The following is a 15,535-nucleotide window of genomic DNA, read 5'->3' on the forward strand; positions in this document are numbered from 1 at the left end:
TTTTGCATTTTCTCCTTTTTTTGCAAATTTTTATCTTCATTTCTAAATATAAGATGACTGATATAAAACAAATTAAACTCTCAGGTTACATTCTAGCACAGCTAGGTTAACTCTCAGACAGATAGCAGTCTGTCCCAAAGCCAAGTGTGCCCAAGTCTTCTGTGTCACCTTGTAAGATGCATCTAGTTCACATGTAAGACTTGGTGACAACATGTCAATGAGTTCAGGGAGGACTATCACTCAAACAGAGCCATATCCATGCAAACACCCCATGTCAACACATCAACATTATCATTTTGACATACAGGGGTCCTTCAAAATGTTCATGGAAAAATGGAAGTAAAAGATACATTTATTTTGAAGTCCCCATAGTTTTCAGTGAATCTTTTGAAGACCTCTCTTGTATATTAGTAGAACTTTCAATTCATAGTAAGATGAGAAAATGTAAATATAATTAACTTCATGAAAGAAAAGATATAAAGTGATACTGGCAAATCAGGGATGAGAAGAGGATAAACATTGAGATGTGAAATCATGCAGTGTGGGTTCAGATTCTAGGTGTGTCCTACACTAAATATCTATGTGCTTAAACTTATCTGTGATCTGGTTTAAACACAAGGAAGGAGAATGAGTACAAATCATTCATTCATTCAAATAATAACTGAGTGGCTAGTCTGAGTGATGCACTGGATCTAGCAATGAATGAATCAGACTGAGACCTTTCCTTCCTGGAGTGTACGTTTTAGACTTCCTCCATGGCCGGCGCCACAGCTCACTAGGCTAATCCTCCGCCTTGCAGCGCAGGCACACCAGGTTCTAGTCCCCATTGGGGCGCCGGATTCTGTCCCGGTTGCTCCTCTTCCAGTCCAGCTCTCTACTGTGGCCTGGGAGTGCAGTGGAGGATGGCCCAAGTACTTGGGCCCTGCACCCGCATGGGAGATCAGGAGAAGCACCTGGCTCCTGACTTCAGATCAGCGCGATGCGCCCGCCGTAGCACGCCGGCTGTGGAGGCCATTGGAGGGTTAACCAACGGCAAAAAGGAAGACCTTTCTCTCTGTCTCTCTTTCTCTCACTGTCCACTCTGCCTGTCAAAAAAAAAAAAAAAAAAAAAGACTTCCTCCTGGGGACTCTGAGGATGGGTGAGATATTTCATATAAACACCTGGCAAGAGGTGAGCACGGAAATTGCATTTAATTAGTGTCATTATAATAATAACAAAGTATGTCAGAGGCCTAACAAAGTATACTTCTTGCATAACAAGTAGAATAGTGAATAAATCCATCAGTTAGCCACTTAGTTTATATAGTCATTACATGAGATTTTAAATTGTTTTTCAATAATTTATTTTATTTATTTGAAAGGCAAGAGTAAGAAAAAGAGATAAAAAGACCCAGGATCCGGTAACTCGATCCCTGACTCCTACTTGGATGGGAGACAGGTAGTTGAGCCAACATTCCTTGCCTTCCCAGGTGCATTAGCAGGGAGCTGGGTTGGAAGCAAAGCAGACAGGCCGTGAACCATTGCTCAGATTTGAGATGCTGGCATTGGAAATGGTGGATTAACTCACTGTATTACCACACCAGCCCAGATACTATTCTTAAAAGAACAGATCTCTAAAGAGCAGTTTAAAGAGGGGAAAAAAAATCTGCTTTCTAAAATATTTTTCCATCAATTAGCTATATATTTTTTAATAAATTGTCATGGTAAAATTTAATTGCAACATTTGCCATTGGATGAGCAATAGTTATATAAATTATTTTCCATTTTTTTTTCCTTTTTCATATATCCCTCTTTTCTATAGGATCATACACATGACACCATAACTCATCATTTTTCTACCATCAATTCACCCTTTCTTCCACTCTGTTCTAATAGTACTTCCTGCTGTGAAAATCCCTGTAGAATCCATGACAAATTCCTAGGAGTGTCCAGACTCTGTTTTAGATTACTGATGCCATAAACAGGAGTGTCAATTGGTAAAGTCAACAACAGGAGTCACTGTGCACTTACTCCTCATGTAGGATCTCGGTCCTTAACGTGCTGTACACTGAGGCTTAATGCTATAACGAGTACTCAAACAGTATATTTCACTTTGTGTTTCTATGGGGGTGCAAACGACTGAAATCTTTACTTAATGTACACTAAACTGATCTTCTGTAAAAAAAAAAAAAAAAAAAAAAAAAAGAAATTTTCAATTCCCAACTTGACTCTCACTGGGATTAAACATGACAATAGGTCTGATCTGATTTCATCATCATTTTAAAAAAAATCATCTATTATTTTTCACTTTATGTTTCTGTGTGGGAGCAAACTGTTGAAATACTTACTTAAGGTATACTAAGCTGATCTTCTGTATATTAAGATAATCGAAAATCAATCTTGATGTGAATGGAAGGGGAGAGGGAGTGGGAAAGGGGAGGGTTGTTGGTGGGAGGGACGGTATGGGGGGGGAAGCCATTGTAACCCATGAGTCGTACTTTGGAAATTTATATTCATTAAATAAAAGATAAAAAAAAAAAAAAAAAAAAAAAAAAAAAAAAAAAAAAAAAAAAAAAAAAAAAAGAAAAACAATGACCCACAGTTTTAATACAAAGCAGTAGCTTACAAAAAGATTTGTTCCTTACTCATAAGCAAAGGAGAAATCTGAACTCCATCATTAGAGTGACATTCTGGTGCAGCCTCCAAGTGTCTTTCCTGAACTCAAATGCACTACTCCTGCTATCCAATTTTACTTGGAGTATTTTAAGAAGTCCTGTATAAACCCAAAATTCCTGGCCCTGCAGTTCCTTAGGGGAACCATTCCAAGAGATGCAACTGCCAGCACTGGTGAGATACTCTGAAGCTGGCTAGCCTCTAATGCCTCAAGGCAAGAATCTGCAGGCTTCTGTCACATGTATGGCACACACATGAAAACTCCCCTGTTTCAAAAGACTCAATGGAGCCAGCATTCCAACTTAGTACACACCACATAACACAGAAGCTAGCAAGAAGAGTGAAATAGTATAGGCCCCATGAGGATTTCGGCAGAATACCACACAAACTGACCCTATGTGAAAGACTCATAATAGCATTAAATCACTCTAAACCTCTAATACCCATTCACAAGAACACTGTCATTTTTTTCATTTAAAAACACATGTCATTCTGATTCATCTACGGTGCTAACATAAAAAAATGACCGACTGTGTTCAAACCTGACCCAGACACTCACATATTTTTGTAACTCCAGAAGCACAAGCAGGCAAAAATCTTTTGACTGTGTAACACAGCCAGCTTTGAACACAGGGCCTGCACGCATGCAAATAGTAGGTGGTAAAGTTAAAATAGAAACGTTAATCCTATGAGAGCCCTTGCCTGCTGTTTTACAGCCCCTGCTAAAGAATAAAAAAAGGAAGGGAGAAACATAAAAATATGCACCGCCCTAATGCCAAAACACAAAGGAAAAAAATTAACAAGTATTATAGAATATAACAAAGTGTTTATTTCTTAAAATATATCATTTCAACCTGCAATTTTGCTTTTTTAAGAGAAGAGAGTAGCAGGAATGAGTGGAAAAATCATTAAGGTTAGTTTCCAGTTGTTTTAATTAAATATCAAGATGTTTTACTCCAGAGAAAAGAAGAATCATTTATATTGAGCCACATTATGAATTCCTGTATTATACGTGTGCATTAGAAAATAGTTTCTTTAGGAAATCCTTTTCTCTAAAATTCTGCATTTATCATTCAAAATGGGTCAGCAAAGCTTTTTTTCTTTTTTACTCAACACACAAAATTATACATATTTATGGGGTACCATGTGATATTTTAATGCATGTATATACATTGTATAATTTTAAAATTAGGTAAGCATATACATACCCATGAACATTTATTATTTTGATGTGGTGAAAAATATTCAAAATTGGTTCTTTTCTCTTGAAATGTGCAGTACATTATCATTATCTATAGTCACCCTACTGTGCAATAGAATGCCAGAACTGCCCAATCTATAACTTAGTCCCTGTTTATTAACCTTTCCCCATCCTCTCACCCCTATACTCTCCCCAGATCTTGTTAATCACCATTCTACTCTGAACTTCTGTGGTATTTATTTTTAGATTCCATGCATGAGTCAGATCACACAGTATTTGCCTTTCTGTGTCTGACTTGCTACACTTAATGTGATATCCTGTAATTCTATCTGTTACTGCATATGACAGGGTTTCTCCTTTCTTAAGACTGAATAGTACTCCATTGTGCATATGTATCATATTTTCTTTATTCATCCATCAGTTGATGGACACTTAGGTTATTTCCATTTCTTGGCAATTGTGAATACACTGCAAAAACCATGGAAATGTCAATGTGTCTTTGACATATCGATTTCATTTCCTTTGGATATATGCCACATAGTGACACGGCTGGATCCCATGGTAGCTCTATTTTCAGTTTTGTATGGATCCTCCATAGTTCTTTTCATAATGACTATACTAATGTACATTCTCACCACCAGTGTGAAGGGTTCCTTTTTCTCCACAAGCTCACCAGCACAACAAAGAAAAACTCAAAACCAAATAGACTTAACAGACATCTACAGAACATTCCATCCAGAAGCTGCAGAATACACATTATTTTCATCAGCACATGGACCATTCTCCAGGTGAGATCAAATAGTATATCACAACTTTTTCTGTAATAGGTCAAAAATGTATTTATTTTAAGCTTCATGGGATGATGGTTCTTCATGGTAGACAAAATGGAAATAATGGGTCTGGTCACAGTCCAATAAGGGCTCATTTATAGACTCTGAAATCCAAACATTTTATGATTTTCACCAATTGGGAAATATTCTATTTTTTCAACAATTTAAATATGTAAAACATTCTTAGCTTTGGTACTACATAGAATATGCAGTGTGCTAGACTTACCTCACAAGTTATGTTTTGCTAATCCCTCCCTTCCTTTCTTCCATTCTTCCCTTTTCCTTTTTTCTTTTTTTCATTTATTTATTTATTGGCTTGTTTTGCTTGGTATGTGGCAGTATGCAACATATTAACAGGAGGCAGTCTTATGTCAGTGGAAAAACAGATGACTCGCATCTCAAACTCACCCAGAGTTGTATATAGTAACAATAATGGACTAAGTGAAACAGAAGCCAGGAGTTAAGCTCATTCAACTACTTTAGAGACACCTGGAAGCTTGGTTAAAACACAGATAACTGAGTCTCATCCATAAAATCTTGAGGTAGTGCCTGAATTTCTGTTTCTAACAAGTTCTCATTGACCCTGATTTTGCCTTCCTGAGAATCATATGTTGAGACAGACTTGCAGAGAACCTACAAAGAGGGTCATTCTGTCATTCTAAATCAGGTAGGCATATAAACAAGAGTTATGTTTACTCAAAAGCACTTAGACAATTCAAAGGGAATTGCACTACATGATATCCTACTTGCATTGCAATGAACAGTCACAGAAATTTTCCCATTGCATCTTCTCGGACAACAAAGGTTTTCACTGAGTTGCTCTGGATTTTCCATCATGGCACAGAAGGGAAGCCACTGGAAAAACTTTCCTCAAGGGGACAGTAATGAGCATATCATTATTTATTCACAGTAGCAAAAGGACTCTCTGTCACTGGGGGATTTGGCAACACCAAGGATGAATCCAGACATCATGATAACAGGAGCTGAGAAATCCTGAAGACAGTGGCTTGTGTTTCTCACAGGAGCCATTTCAGCAAAAAAAGAGCGATTTTGTTCATTTTTGACAATAATCAAGCAATCCAAAAGCCAAGTGGAAAGAAACATTCTATAATACTTTGGTTGTTAGAGTTTCAGGTACATTGAAGTCACTGCTTTCATACTGTTGTGCATCTGATACAAAAAAAATCATGCACTCAGAAAGATGCTGTTGCAGAGGCACTGTCACAGGGCATCAGGATGGAAGCCTCAAGGGACTCCTGTGGCTTTCTAAGTAAGCATTAGTGAAGCTTCCCACTACAATTAAAAACATATGCCTAAATATTATTTTTGCAAATGACACAAGCATTTCAATACCAACACACAAAGTCTCTGTAAAGACGCCAGAAACTTATGTGGCAAGACAAGTTGAGGTATTTATGCAAAAGCATGTTTTTTATGGTCTTCTACTGAATAAGCATTGCTGCACAGTTTTTAAAGGCTTGAAAATTCCATCCATGAAATCTACATAGTTTATGTAGATTCTCATGAAAAACTAACCCGATCATGACATCAAAGTCCACCTTCAAGACAGGCTTCAAAGGAAAAAAGGAAAACAGTCATCATTTTTGAGTAATCCGATATACTAGGGAGAGGTGTGACTCTAAATTACAACTTAGCTTCAGGAAAAACATTTTTTCCAACTGTAAACTTCACATTGAGTGATCTGAGCTGAGGCTAAAAGTAAGATTTAGAGTCATTTACATGAAGTCTAATTTTTAATACCACAGCTTATACGTAAATAAAGATTAACATTTGTAGGCATTTATGAATTCATTCCATTACATGTGTCAGAATGGACATTGTCATGATTTTCAATTCATTTCAGCAAATATTTATTGAGGCTACCAGGCCCCGGGATATGCCTTGAGAGAAATTATGTGTCAAAGAAGTATAGAACCTTAGGCAAAATGTGTAGTCATGAATACAATTGTGCAGGACTGGATTAATGCTGGTTAGAGGACTTAGACAAGGATAAATTGAGTTTGAAACATGGTGTTTGAAATATTAATGGGTCCTACAATGTATGTTATCTAACAATGAATTGTAATTGTGAATGGTGAGCTTAGGAAGTGGCAAGGGCTAATGACCCACATTTTGGATTTGTTTGCACAGAATTAGACAACTGAAGTCAAAGGAATGAATGAGATGGTCAAAGAATATACAAACTGAGGAGTACCATGGACAGAAGCATGGGGACCATCCATGTTCCTGAGCAGGAGGAAGCCAGCTAAGGAAGAGGCAATGGCTAGGGAAAGAGAGGACCGAGGTGACACATGCCTGATGCAAAGAGGGGACAGGGCATTTCAGTGGGCAGAAGAATGGATATTATCATGAGACCATGCAAGACTCTGGCAAAATGAGCTATGCAGCAGAGGAAACAGCAGGGGATGATGGACATCTACTTCCATGTCCTAGCATAAGAGACTTCAAACAAACAAAGATTAGTGTAGGGTGAAACGGAAGCATAAAGTGAATAAGAATACAATTGATTAAAAAAAAAAAAGGTTCTGGAGATGACAAGCTAGATCAAAATTCGAGAGCAAAGGGAGGAACGTTAGTCTGGGAAGGAAAGATTTTAACTCAGATGTCAGGAGCAAAGAGAAGAAAACCCAGGGTAAACTCAGAAACTTGCATTTGGGGAGGAGGATGCCAAGTGGAACACTTCAGAAGATTTTCAACCTGTGATGAGTTGAAGCTGAAGTTCTATGACCATAAAAGTCTCAGCTATGATGTTTTCAGCTTAAGAATATGGAAGAATAAGAAGTTTATAATAAAAGCAGACTTTGGAAATTTTATTTTGCCAGGAAAAATTCACACTTTAAATGGTTGGATTCTGAGTGCAATTTGTGCCTTAATTCAGAATACATATTCTACTACTGCTGAATTCTATAATGACTTTTACAAACTTACTTTATATCTATTTCCTAAAGTAGTGGAAAAAACAGCCTAAAAACTTCCTGGGGTTGTTCTGCTGTTACAATAAGACAAAGGGAGGGACTGCATCACACCTCTGAGGCATCGGTGATGTCAACAATGCATCTCAAAGCTTCCTACTCCTAGTGTGCTCCTTCACACTCCCATATACAGCAGAATCCTCAAAGGGCTGGTGACCACGCCAGCACCTGGGCCTCACTCCTATGGTTATGGCGACAGGGACTGAGAATGTGTATTCCCAACAAGGTCTCAGTGATTCAGATCTTGTTGTCTGAGGACCACACTTCGGGATCTGCTGCTGTAGAGCGTACAAGACTAGTACCTTCCATAGCATGGAGGTCTCTACCCAAGAGTACTTTCATTCAGCTGCTGATAAAGTAAACTGATAGAATGGAACTTGTGGATATATTAAAAGATTAATATTTAGGGGCTGGTGCTGTGGCGCAGTGGGTTAAATCTCTGGCCTGAAGCGTCTGCATCCCATATGGGTGCCGGTTCCAGTCCTGGCAGCTCTCCTTCCAATCCAGCTCTCTGCTATGGCCTGGGAAAGCAGTAGAAGATGGCCCAAATCCTTGGGCCCCTGCACCCATGTGGAAGACCTAGAAGAAGCTTCTGGCTACTGGCTTCGGATCGGCATAGCTCTGGCTGTTGCAGCTATCTGGGGAGTGAAGCAGCAGATGGAAGACCTCTCTCTCTGTCTCTAACTCTCTCTGTAACTCTTTAAAATAAATAAAATAAATTTAAAAAAAGATTAATATTCAATACTTTCAAGAAGCCTATCTGTACTCGAATTAAAACCATTTCCAAATGTTGTATTTAACATGGCATTTGTCATTATCATTGCCCCTAGACAGTGGCCTCATGTATTGATTACAAAGTCATGGAATTGGCTTCCCTTGAGAGAGAAACTTAGCACACTTGGAATGTCTTGCCATGCCTAAGTCAGCTCACTATTCTTATATTCCATTATACTGCTTGCCAGAAACCATGCTAGATGCCTTTCTGTATCTCAGCTCTTTTGTCCCTCACAACCCCTTCCTGTGTTCTTTATTAACTCCACTTTACAGATTTGCACGTGAGGCATAGAGAGAAATATTTAGCTAAGGGCCAGACAGGAGTAAATACTGAAGACTGGCATTGTGGTGCAGTAGGTTAAGTCACTCTGTGGAACACCTGCATACTATATTGGAGTGCTAGGTTCAGTCCTGGCTACTTGCTTCCAATCCCAGTTCCCTGTGAAAGCAGCCCAAGCTGGCTCAAGTACTTGAATTCCTACCACCCTCATGGGAGACCTGCATGGAGTTCCTGGCTCCTGGCTTCATCCTGGCCCAGCCCCAGCAGTTGTGGCCATTCTGTGAGTAGATGGAAGGTGAATCTCTATCTCTCTCTCCCTCCCCTCTCCCTTTCTCACTGCCTTTCAACTAGCTAAAGAAGTAATCATTCAGTTCTTCACAGTTCTTGCCATTCTCTCTGTTATTGTTACAGTGCAGCCCTTGACCCGACACTCAAAGGGTGGCCTCAGCTCAAACACTTACCTGTTCCGAGGAACAGCACATGGTATCTGCCATCTGCAGCATTGACTCGATCCACAGCGATCTTTGTGTACTTGTAGTCTGTGCCTATACGGACGATCAGAGGCCGTCGGTGGATGGGGTAGATGGAATTGTACATGAGCGGATGGTTTCGGATGAATGTGACCACGTCATCTGGAAACTCCTTGGTGGTTCGCAAATTTGGGGTAAATGCTCCTCCGGGGCACTAAAAATAGTTTTTAAAAGTAATAACATTAGTAAAATAATTACATTCTTTCAGTAATAATTAAAAATCCTTTATTTTTAAAACATGTAGAATCTCCAGTTGTTTTGATACCCACTGAGGAGAAAATAATCTGACTACACCCAGTACACTCTTAGAAAATTAACATATAATTGTGCAATTTGACCATCTAAATGAAACCAAGTCCACTTTTCCTGCCCTATTTGTGTTTAGAGAGGATCATTGCCATTGGGCATACGACGAAACTTCCACCCTTCACATGCACTGCTTTTCTACTTCTTATTTACTGCTGAACACTATAACATTAGAAAAAAATTTCTGGATACAACCTAGGACTGCTATTGGTTAACATCAATTACGTTATAATTATCAGAATTGTAATGTACAAGTGGTTTGTTCTAGCTCATCTCCCCTCCCAAATGAGGGATCCCAGAAGTTGGTGCTCCAGTTGGATGTGGAAGTTTGATCTGATGATTTCACTATTGAAAGGACTCAGTTGGCCGGCACTGTGGCTCACTAGGCTAATCCTCTGCCTTGCGGCGCTGGCACACCAGGTTCTAATCCTGGTCGGGGCGCCAGATTCTGTCCCGGTTGCCCCTCTTCCAAGCCAGCTCTCTGCTGTGGCCAGGGAGTGCACTGGAGGATGGCCCAAGTCTTGGGCCCTGCACCCCATGGGAGACCAGGAGAAGCACCTGGCTCCTGCCATTGGATCAGCACGGTGCGCCAGCTGCGGCGGCCATTGGAGGGTGAACTAATGGCAAAGGAAGACCTTTCTCTCTGTCTCTCTCTCTCACTGTCCACTCTGCCTGCCAAAAAATAAATAAATAAAAAAAAATAGAAAGTACTCACTGATATCTGTTACCAGTAGGATCCAGTCCCAACACCTTTGAATGGCCTATAAGCCTCTGTGTGACCCAACCTGAGCTCCCATGGTAATTCTGGTTGATCCTGAGCCTCAAGCATGCTCCCCTCTGGGATACTGGCACCTGCTGTTTCCCATCCAAGTGCTCTTTCAGGACCCCTACCCCATGGCTTTCTCTGATGTTTCCTTCAGTCCTGGATTCCCATGTGACCTTCTGAAAGGAGATGCTATGTATAACAATAGCTCCCACTCCCTGTCTCCATCCCATCTCCCTAACTGGCTAGTGTTCTTCACTGCCCTGATTTACCAAATAGCAATGCATATTTTAGTTGCTGGTATTTTTATCCTCTGCTTCTCCCCCTAGAATGTAAGCTTAGTGCTGGTGGCAGCTGAGTCTGTCTGGCTCACTTGAGGGCTATAACAAAGTTGGTCATGGTAGATAACTGTTAAGAGGTAGCTGAATGAATAAATTCCACTATGCATTATATCTGGCCTGTGATTTTAGTGCAGAATTTCAATTCTAGCCAGGAGAGGAAAGGTTCAGAGTCTCAGGTCCCAAGGGAAAGACAGAAAGCAGTAATGAGATCTGAAAAGAGGACAGCTGGACAGCACCAATAGCTCTGAAAGGGATCCAGGCAAGGGCATCTGAGAAGGCTCCCATAATGGGGCACCTGAGGCCACACTGAAGGTAGCCTGGGAACTACTGAGTCTTGCAATGCCAACACAGCCACTAATTAGACCTCAGTATTGAGTTATATGAGCAAAGCTCATGAGTGTAACATTTTAGCACATGCAAACATTGAATGCTATGAAATACCTGTCAGTATCTCTTCTTTCAGAAACAAAGAACACTCTTGTTTTAGTTTTCATATATTCTTTACTTAATTACCAGCAGGCCAGCATTGTGGTGCAGTGGGTTAAGCCACTACCTGCAATGCTGGTATTCCGTATGAGCACTGGTTCAAGTCCCAGGTGCTCTGCTTCTGTTCCAGTCCCCTGCTAATGTACCTGGGAAAGCAGTAGATGATGGACCAAGTGATTGGGCACTTCTCACCCAATGGAAGACCCAGACAGAGTTCTAGGCTCCTGGGTTTGGCCTGGCATAGCCCTGGACGTTGAAGTCATGTGGGGAATGAATTAGTGAATGGAAGATCTATCTTACTCTATCTCATTCTCTGTTACTGTGCCAAATAAAAAAATAGATAAATAAATAAATAAATAAATCTTTTTAAAAAATGAAGGGCCAAGCATTGTGGCTCAATGAGTTAAATTACCACCTGCAATACCAGCATTCCATATGGGCACCAGTTTGTGTCTGGCTACTCTACTTCTGATCTAGTTTCCTGCTAATGGCCTGGGAAAAGCAACAGAGGATGGCCCAAGTGTTAGCGCCCCTGCCACCCATGTAAGAGACCTGGATGAAACTCCTGGCTTCCTGGCCATTGCAGCCATCTGGAGAGTGAACCAGCCAATGAAAATCTCTCTCTCTCCTTCTAACTCTTTCAAATAAATAAATATATAACCTTAAGAAATAAAAGTTAGCAGATAAAAGGAAAGTGACAAAGTAAGCTTTTTGATCCACAGCAAAGGACAGACAGACACAGCATTATTAGATGGAAACATATGTTGAGGTCGGTGACTAATTGGGAAGTCATTCCTCTTCCAAAGGGGACAACTTGAGGTCCCTATGCTGAAATATAAGCCTAGTGCTGCCAGGTTTCAACAAAAGATACAAATGTTAAATTAAGTGAAATCTGCTGAAGTTTTAATGTCCATTTAGTGAAAAAAATTGAGGGACCAAACTAACCATGGCAATCCCCAGGGTCAAATCCTTGCTGCAGCTTTCCAACAAACATGGTGTCTTGGGGCCAGTGTTACCACAGCCACGTGTGCAAAATGGCCTCAGCAGGCAGATTAACATGACCTCACTCATTTAGATCACATCACCGTGAGGACGACTTTCAGGCTAACTTTAACCAATTAGCATTACTTTTTACAGGACAAGTAAATATAGTTCTTTCATTGCACAAAGGGCAGTTCAATGAGTTAACAAAGAAAGGTAATGAGACTAATTCTGCTAAGCCTCCTTATTCGTTATTCTATAATGAGATTTCATCTGAAGTTCATGCATTTTAAGAAAAAAAGCATTAAAGTTAAATATATGTTTGTTAACTGCCCACAATGAAGACCCAAATGAGCACAAAGAATTTAATCTGAGGTTGTTCTAAGCTGATGGATGTGTTCCACACTTCTGTGCAGTATAGAATTATGGGTGTTTTCTACCCTCAGTCTTCACACAAAGTGGAAACAGGGAAATACATTGCTCACTGAATGAAAACATGGAAAGAACAATGCATGGGCAACTTAAATAGTTCCAGGCCTTCATAAAACACCACTAATTATAGCTTGTGATGCTGAGATGTCTCTTTAAATATTTGCAAGCACTCTCATTTGCAAGTTCTGGAAAGACCCAAAGTTAGCATATATTACTAGGCGACTTTTATAATTCCAGTTAGTACAGTTTGGTGGGATAAGCTTATTAAGTTATCAGTGCCTGGTGTGTGGATTTCATTGCCAGGTAACTGAAATTCAGATAAAAATTATGCTAAAGTTGCTCAAAACAATGGTTATTAAATAAGTAACTCAAATCAAATAAAAATCAGTGATTTTATGTTTATTGAATTATTCCTCAATGGAGATTTCTGTTTTATATTCACAATGAATTTCTTGCTCAGAAACAAGTGTCTCCTTGTATGACTCTGCTTTCCAATTTATAAGAGAATGTTTTTTAGTGTTAACTAATTCTTCCATTGATTTATGGCATAGACTTTGCAGGTAAGACAGAATGAGTGACGATAATGGTGAAAAGAATAAAGATTGATTCCCCTTTGTAAACTGCTTGCACTGGTAAGTTTGCTCAGTGTAAACTCCCAAGTATAAATAAGATGGAATTAACTTTCCCCTCATCTTGTGATAGAGTGAAGAGCGTGTATTGAACCCTCAACATAAGCAAACATTCACAGCTGTCATAAAAGAAAAGCCTTTGTCCGTTAATCGGGCTGGTTAATTTTACTCTACAAATAGTCATTAAATAATTCTGGTTAACCATCTCCTTTAACTGCTTGTTTTTCTGCTGCTCTTTCACTGTTTTGTTTAGCAAGCAGAGATAAGTACTCTTTCTTGAGTAAAGAAATTTTAAGTGTTGTGATTACCAAGGTGTTAGGTGAAACACCAGGAAGAATAATAGCACCATGTTAAGACAGGGTTATCATTTGGATTCTAGTTTGTGTACTGCCCAAAAGCCCATGGATAGGAGGCTTGGTTCCCAAAGTCTTATGTTAATGGTTAATGGGTTAATGTTAATGGCTGATGAATTAAGGGTGAAGACTTGAACCAATTATGGGCCTTTGGGAAGTGATTGGGTTGCATTAGGCTGCTAGGGAGTAGACCATGAGCCAGTCACAATAGCTTTATGAAGAGAGACAGAGGGACATGGAGAAAGAACATACACTCTCTTGCGCTGTGCTTCTTAGCTCACTATGTAATGCTTCTTTTGCCATTCTCTGGCCTCACCAGATGCCCAAACTGATGGGCCACTGGATCTTAGACTGTGCACCTACAGAACAGTAACCCCTAATAAACCTGCTTCCCTCCCAAGTAGCTCCTCTCATTTAAGGCAATGACAAAATGAGTAATACAGGAAGTATTAGCAATGGCTGCCCTTCCCTAACTTCTTCCTTACACTCAGCCACTCATGAGCATGTACTGTTTCTGATTCTCTGGAATGTTTTTCTAATCCTCACACCCATACAAGTCTTTGAAATAAACATATTTATATATCAATGCATATGCCCATTCTTGGGACATGGTTTATTCAGAAAGCTAATAGGGGTCACAAGAACAAGAAGCTCCTCTTTTTTTCTAGACATAAGTACTCTAATAAGGAAGATGGGCACACTCAAAGCAAAATCACAATGAAGATGCGCAGTGATGGTTTGAGATAATTTCAAACAAATAGCAGAACTTGGATCAGGATCGATGGCCATACAGATTCAAGAGCCAATGTTTGAAACAAATTGAGAACAGTGGAGAAGTGTAGGCTGCCAAGATGAGTAAAGAAGCTCAGAGATGAGAAAATAAAAGTCAGAGTAATTCCTGCGGCATTGTAGGTCATAGAGCCCAGAGTGAAGGAGAGAGTGAGAGGGTGACACTGAAGAGAGAGATCAGGAAATGAATATAAAACCTGTCAGAGAAAGTGTGACTGGCAGGTCAAGGGGATCTTGACCTAACACTGGGAAGATGAGTGGTGCATGGATAAACAAAGAAACTTAGTGGCATTCCAGAATCTGAGCTAGTTTTTTGAACTGGTTTATGGGTCTATGAAATTTGTGGCTGAGAGGAACTGATGTTATGTTGAAACCCTTGATGGTCTAGGCCCTTTGTTTGAAGGCCAATTACACAGTTGGAGGCACATACTTCTGCATCCCCTGGACCTCATCATCCATGTATTTTTTTTCCCTTTCACTACCTGCAAAAACCCTCTGCTCCAGTCTGACCAGCCAGACAGAGCTTCCAGGACTCACTTATTAATTTCTTTGCCTTGTTGTGTAAGTTGGACCCTTTGTAACACCCTTCCTTCTGTCTTTCCTTATCTAATCTATGCAAATCCCATCACCCTTAAAGGCAGGTTCAATCTCATAATTGTTATGTGTCCTCCCACACAAGGCACAAAGGAGGTTTCCTTACTACAATCTCTTTTTCCTCTAATCTGAAATCAGTTTTTTTTTTTTTTTTTTAGATTTTATTCACAGGTTTCAACATTGACAGAAGACGTTTTCTGCTTCGATACTTTCTGTGTTGTATTTTATCAGGAACCTCCCTAACTAACTGCATTCAAACATCTAAGAGAAACAGAAATGCTTCTATTGGAGAAACAATCGAAGGCATAGAATCAACAAAGTGCCAGCAATGAAACTGCCTTTTTCTGGCCACAGACTACGTGTTCAAGAATTTTCTGTGCTTCTTTACAGATCCCTGAGCTGTTTGAAGCACACGACTGAAGCAGTTATAAGCAGGTGTTAAAGTTGAAGTTTTTTTTTTTTTTTTTTTTTTTTAAATCAGGTCTGGCTTGAACATGCTCTACAACACACACAAACACAGTCTCCTGCAGAAACCATATACACGTCGCAACAGAATGCACCACATTAGCTGAGCCACAGAGAGAGTCTGCAATCTTTGGCT

The 15,535-nt window shown here is 39.8% G+C and overlaps 1 protein-coding gene across 3 annotated transcripts in view; it reads right to left on the bottom strand.

Annotated features, from left to right (window-relative positions):
* SEMA3C (semaphorin 3C) overlaps positions 1–15,535 on the bottom strand; it is a 187,435-nt gene that overhangs the window by 42,199 nt on the left and 129,701 nt on the right. For all 3 annotated transcript variants that reach the window (XM_017342732.3, XM_008258295.4, XM_070071246.1), the window contains exon 12: positions 9,192–9,414. In XM_017342732.3, coding sequence (XP_017198221.1) covers positions 9,192–9,414 — 223 coding nt within the window. The remainder of the gene's footprint in view (positions 1–9,191; positions 9,415–15,535) is intronic.

The sequence above is a fragment of the Oryctolagus cuniculus genome, chromosome 3, assembly GCF_964237555.1.
Source record: "Oryctolagus cuniculus chromosome 3, mOryCun1.1, whole genome shotgun sequence".
NCBI lineage: Eukaryota > Metazoa > Chordata > Mammalia > Lagomorpha > Leporidae > Oryctolagus > Oryctolagus cuniculus.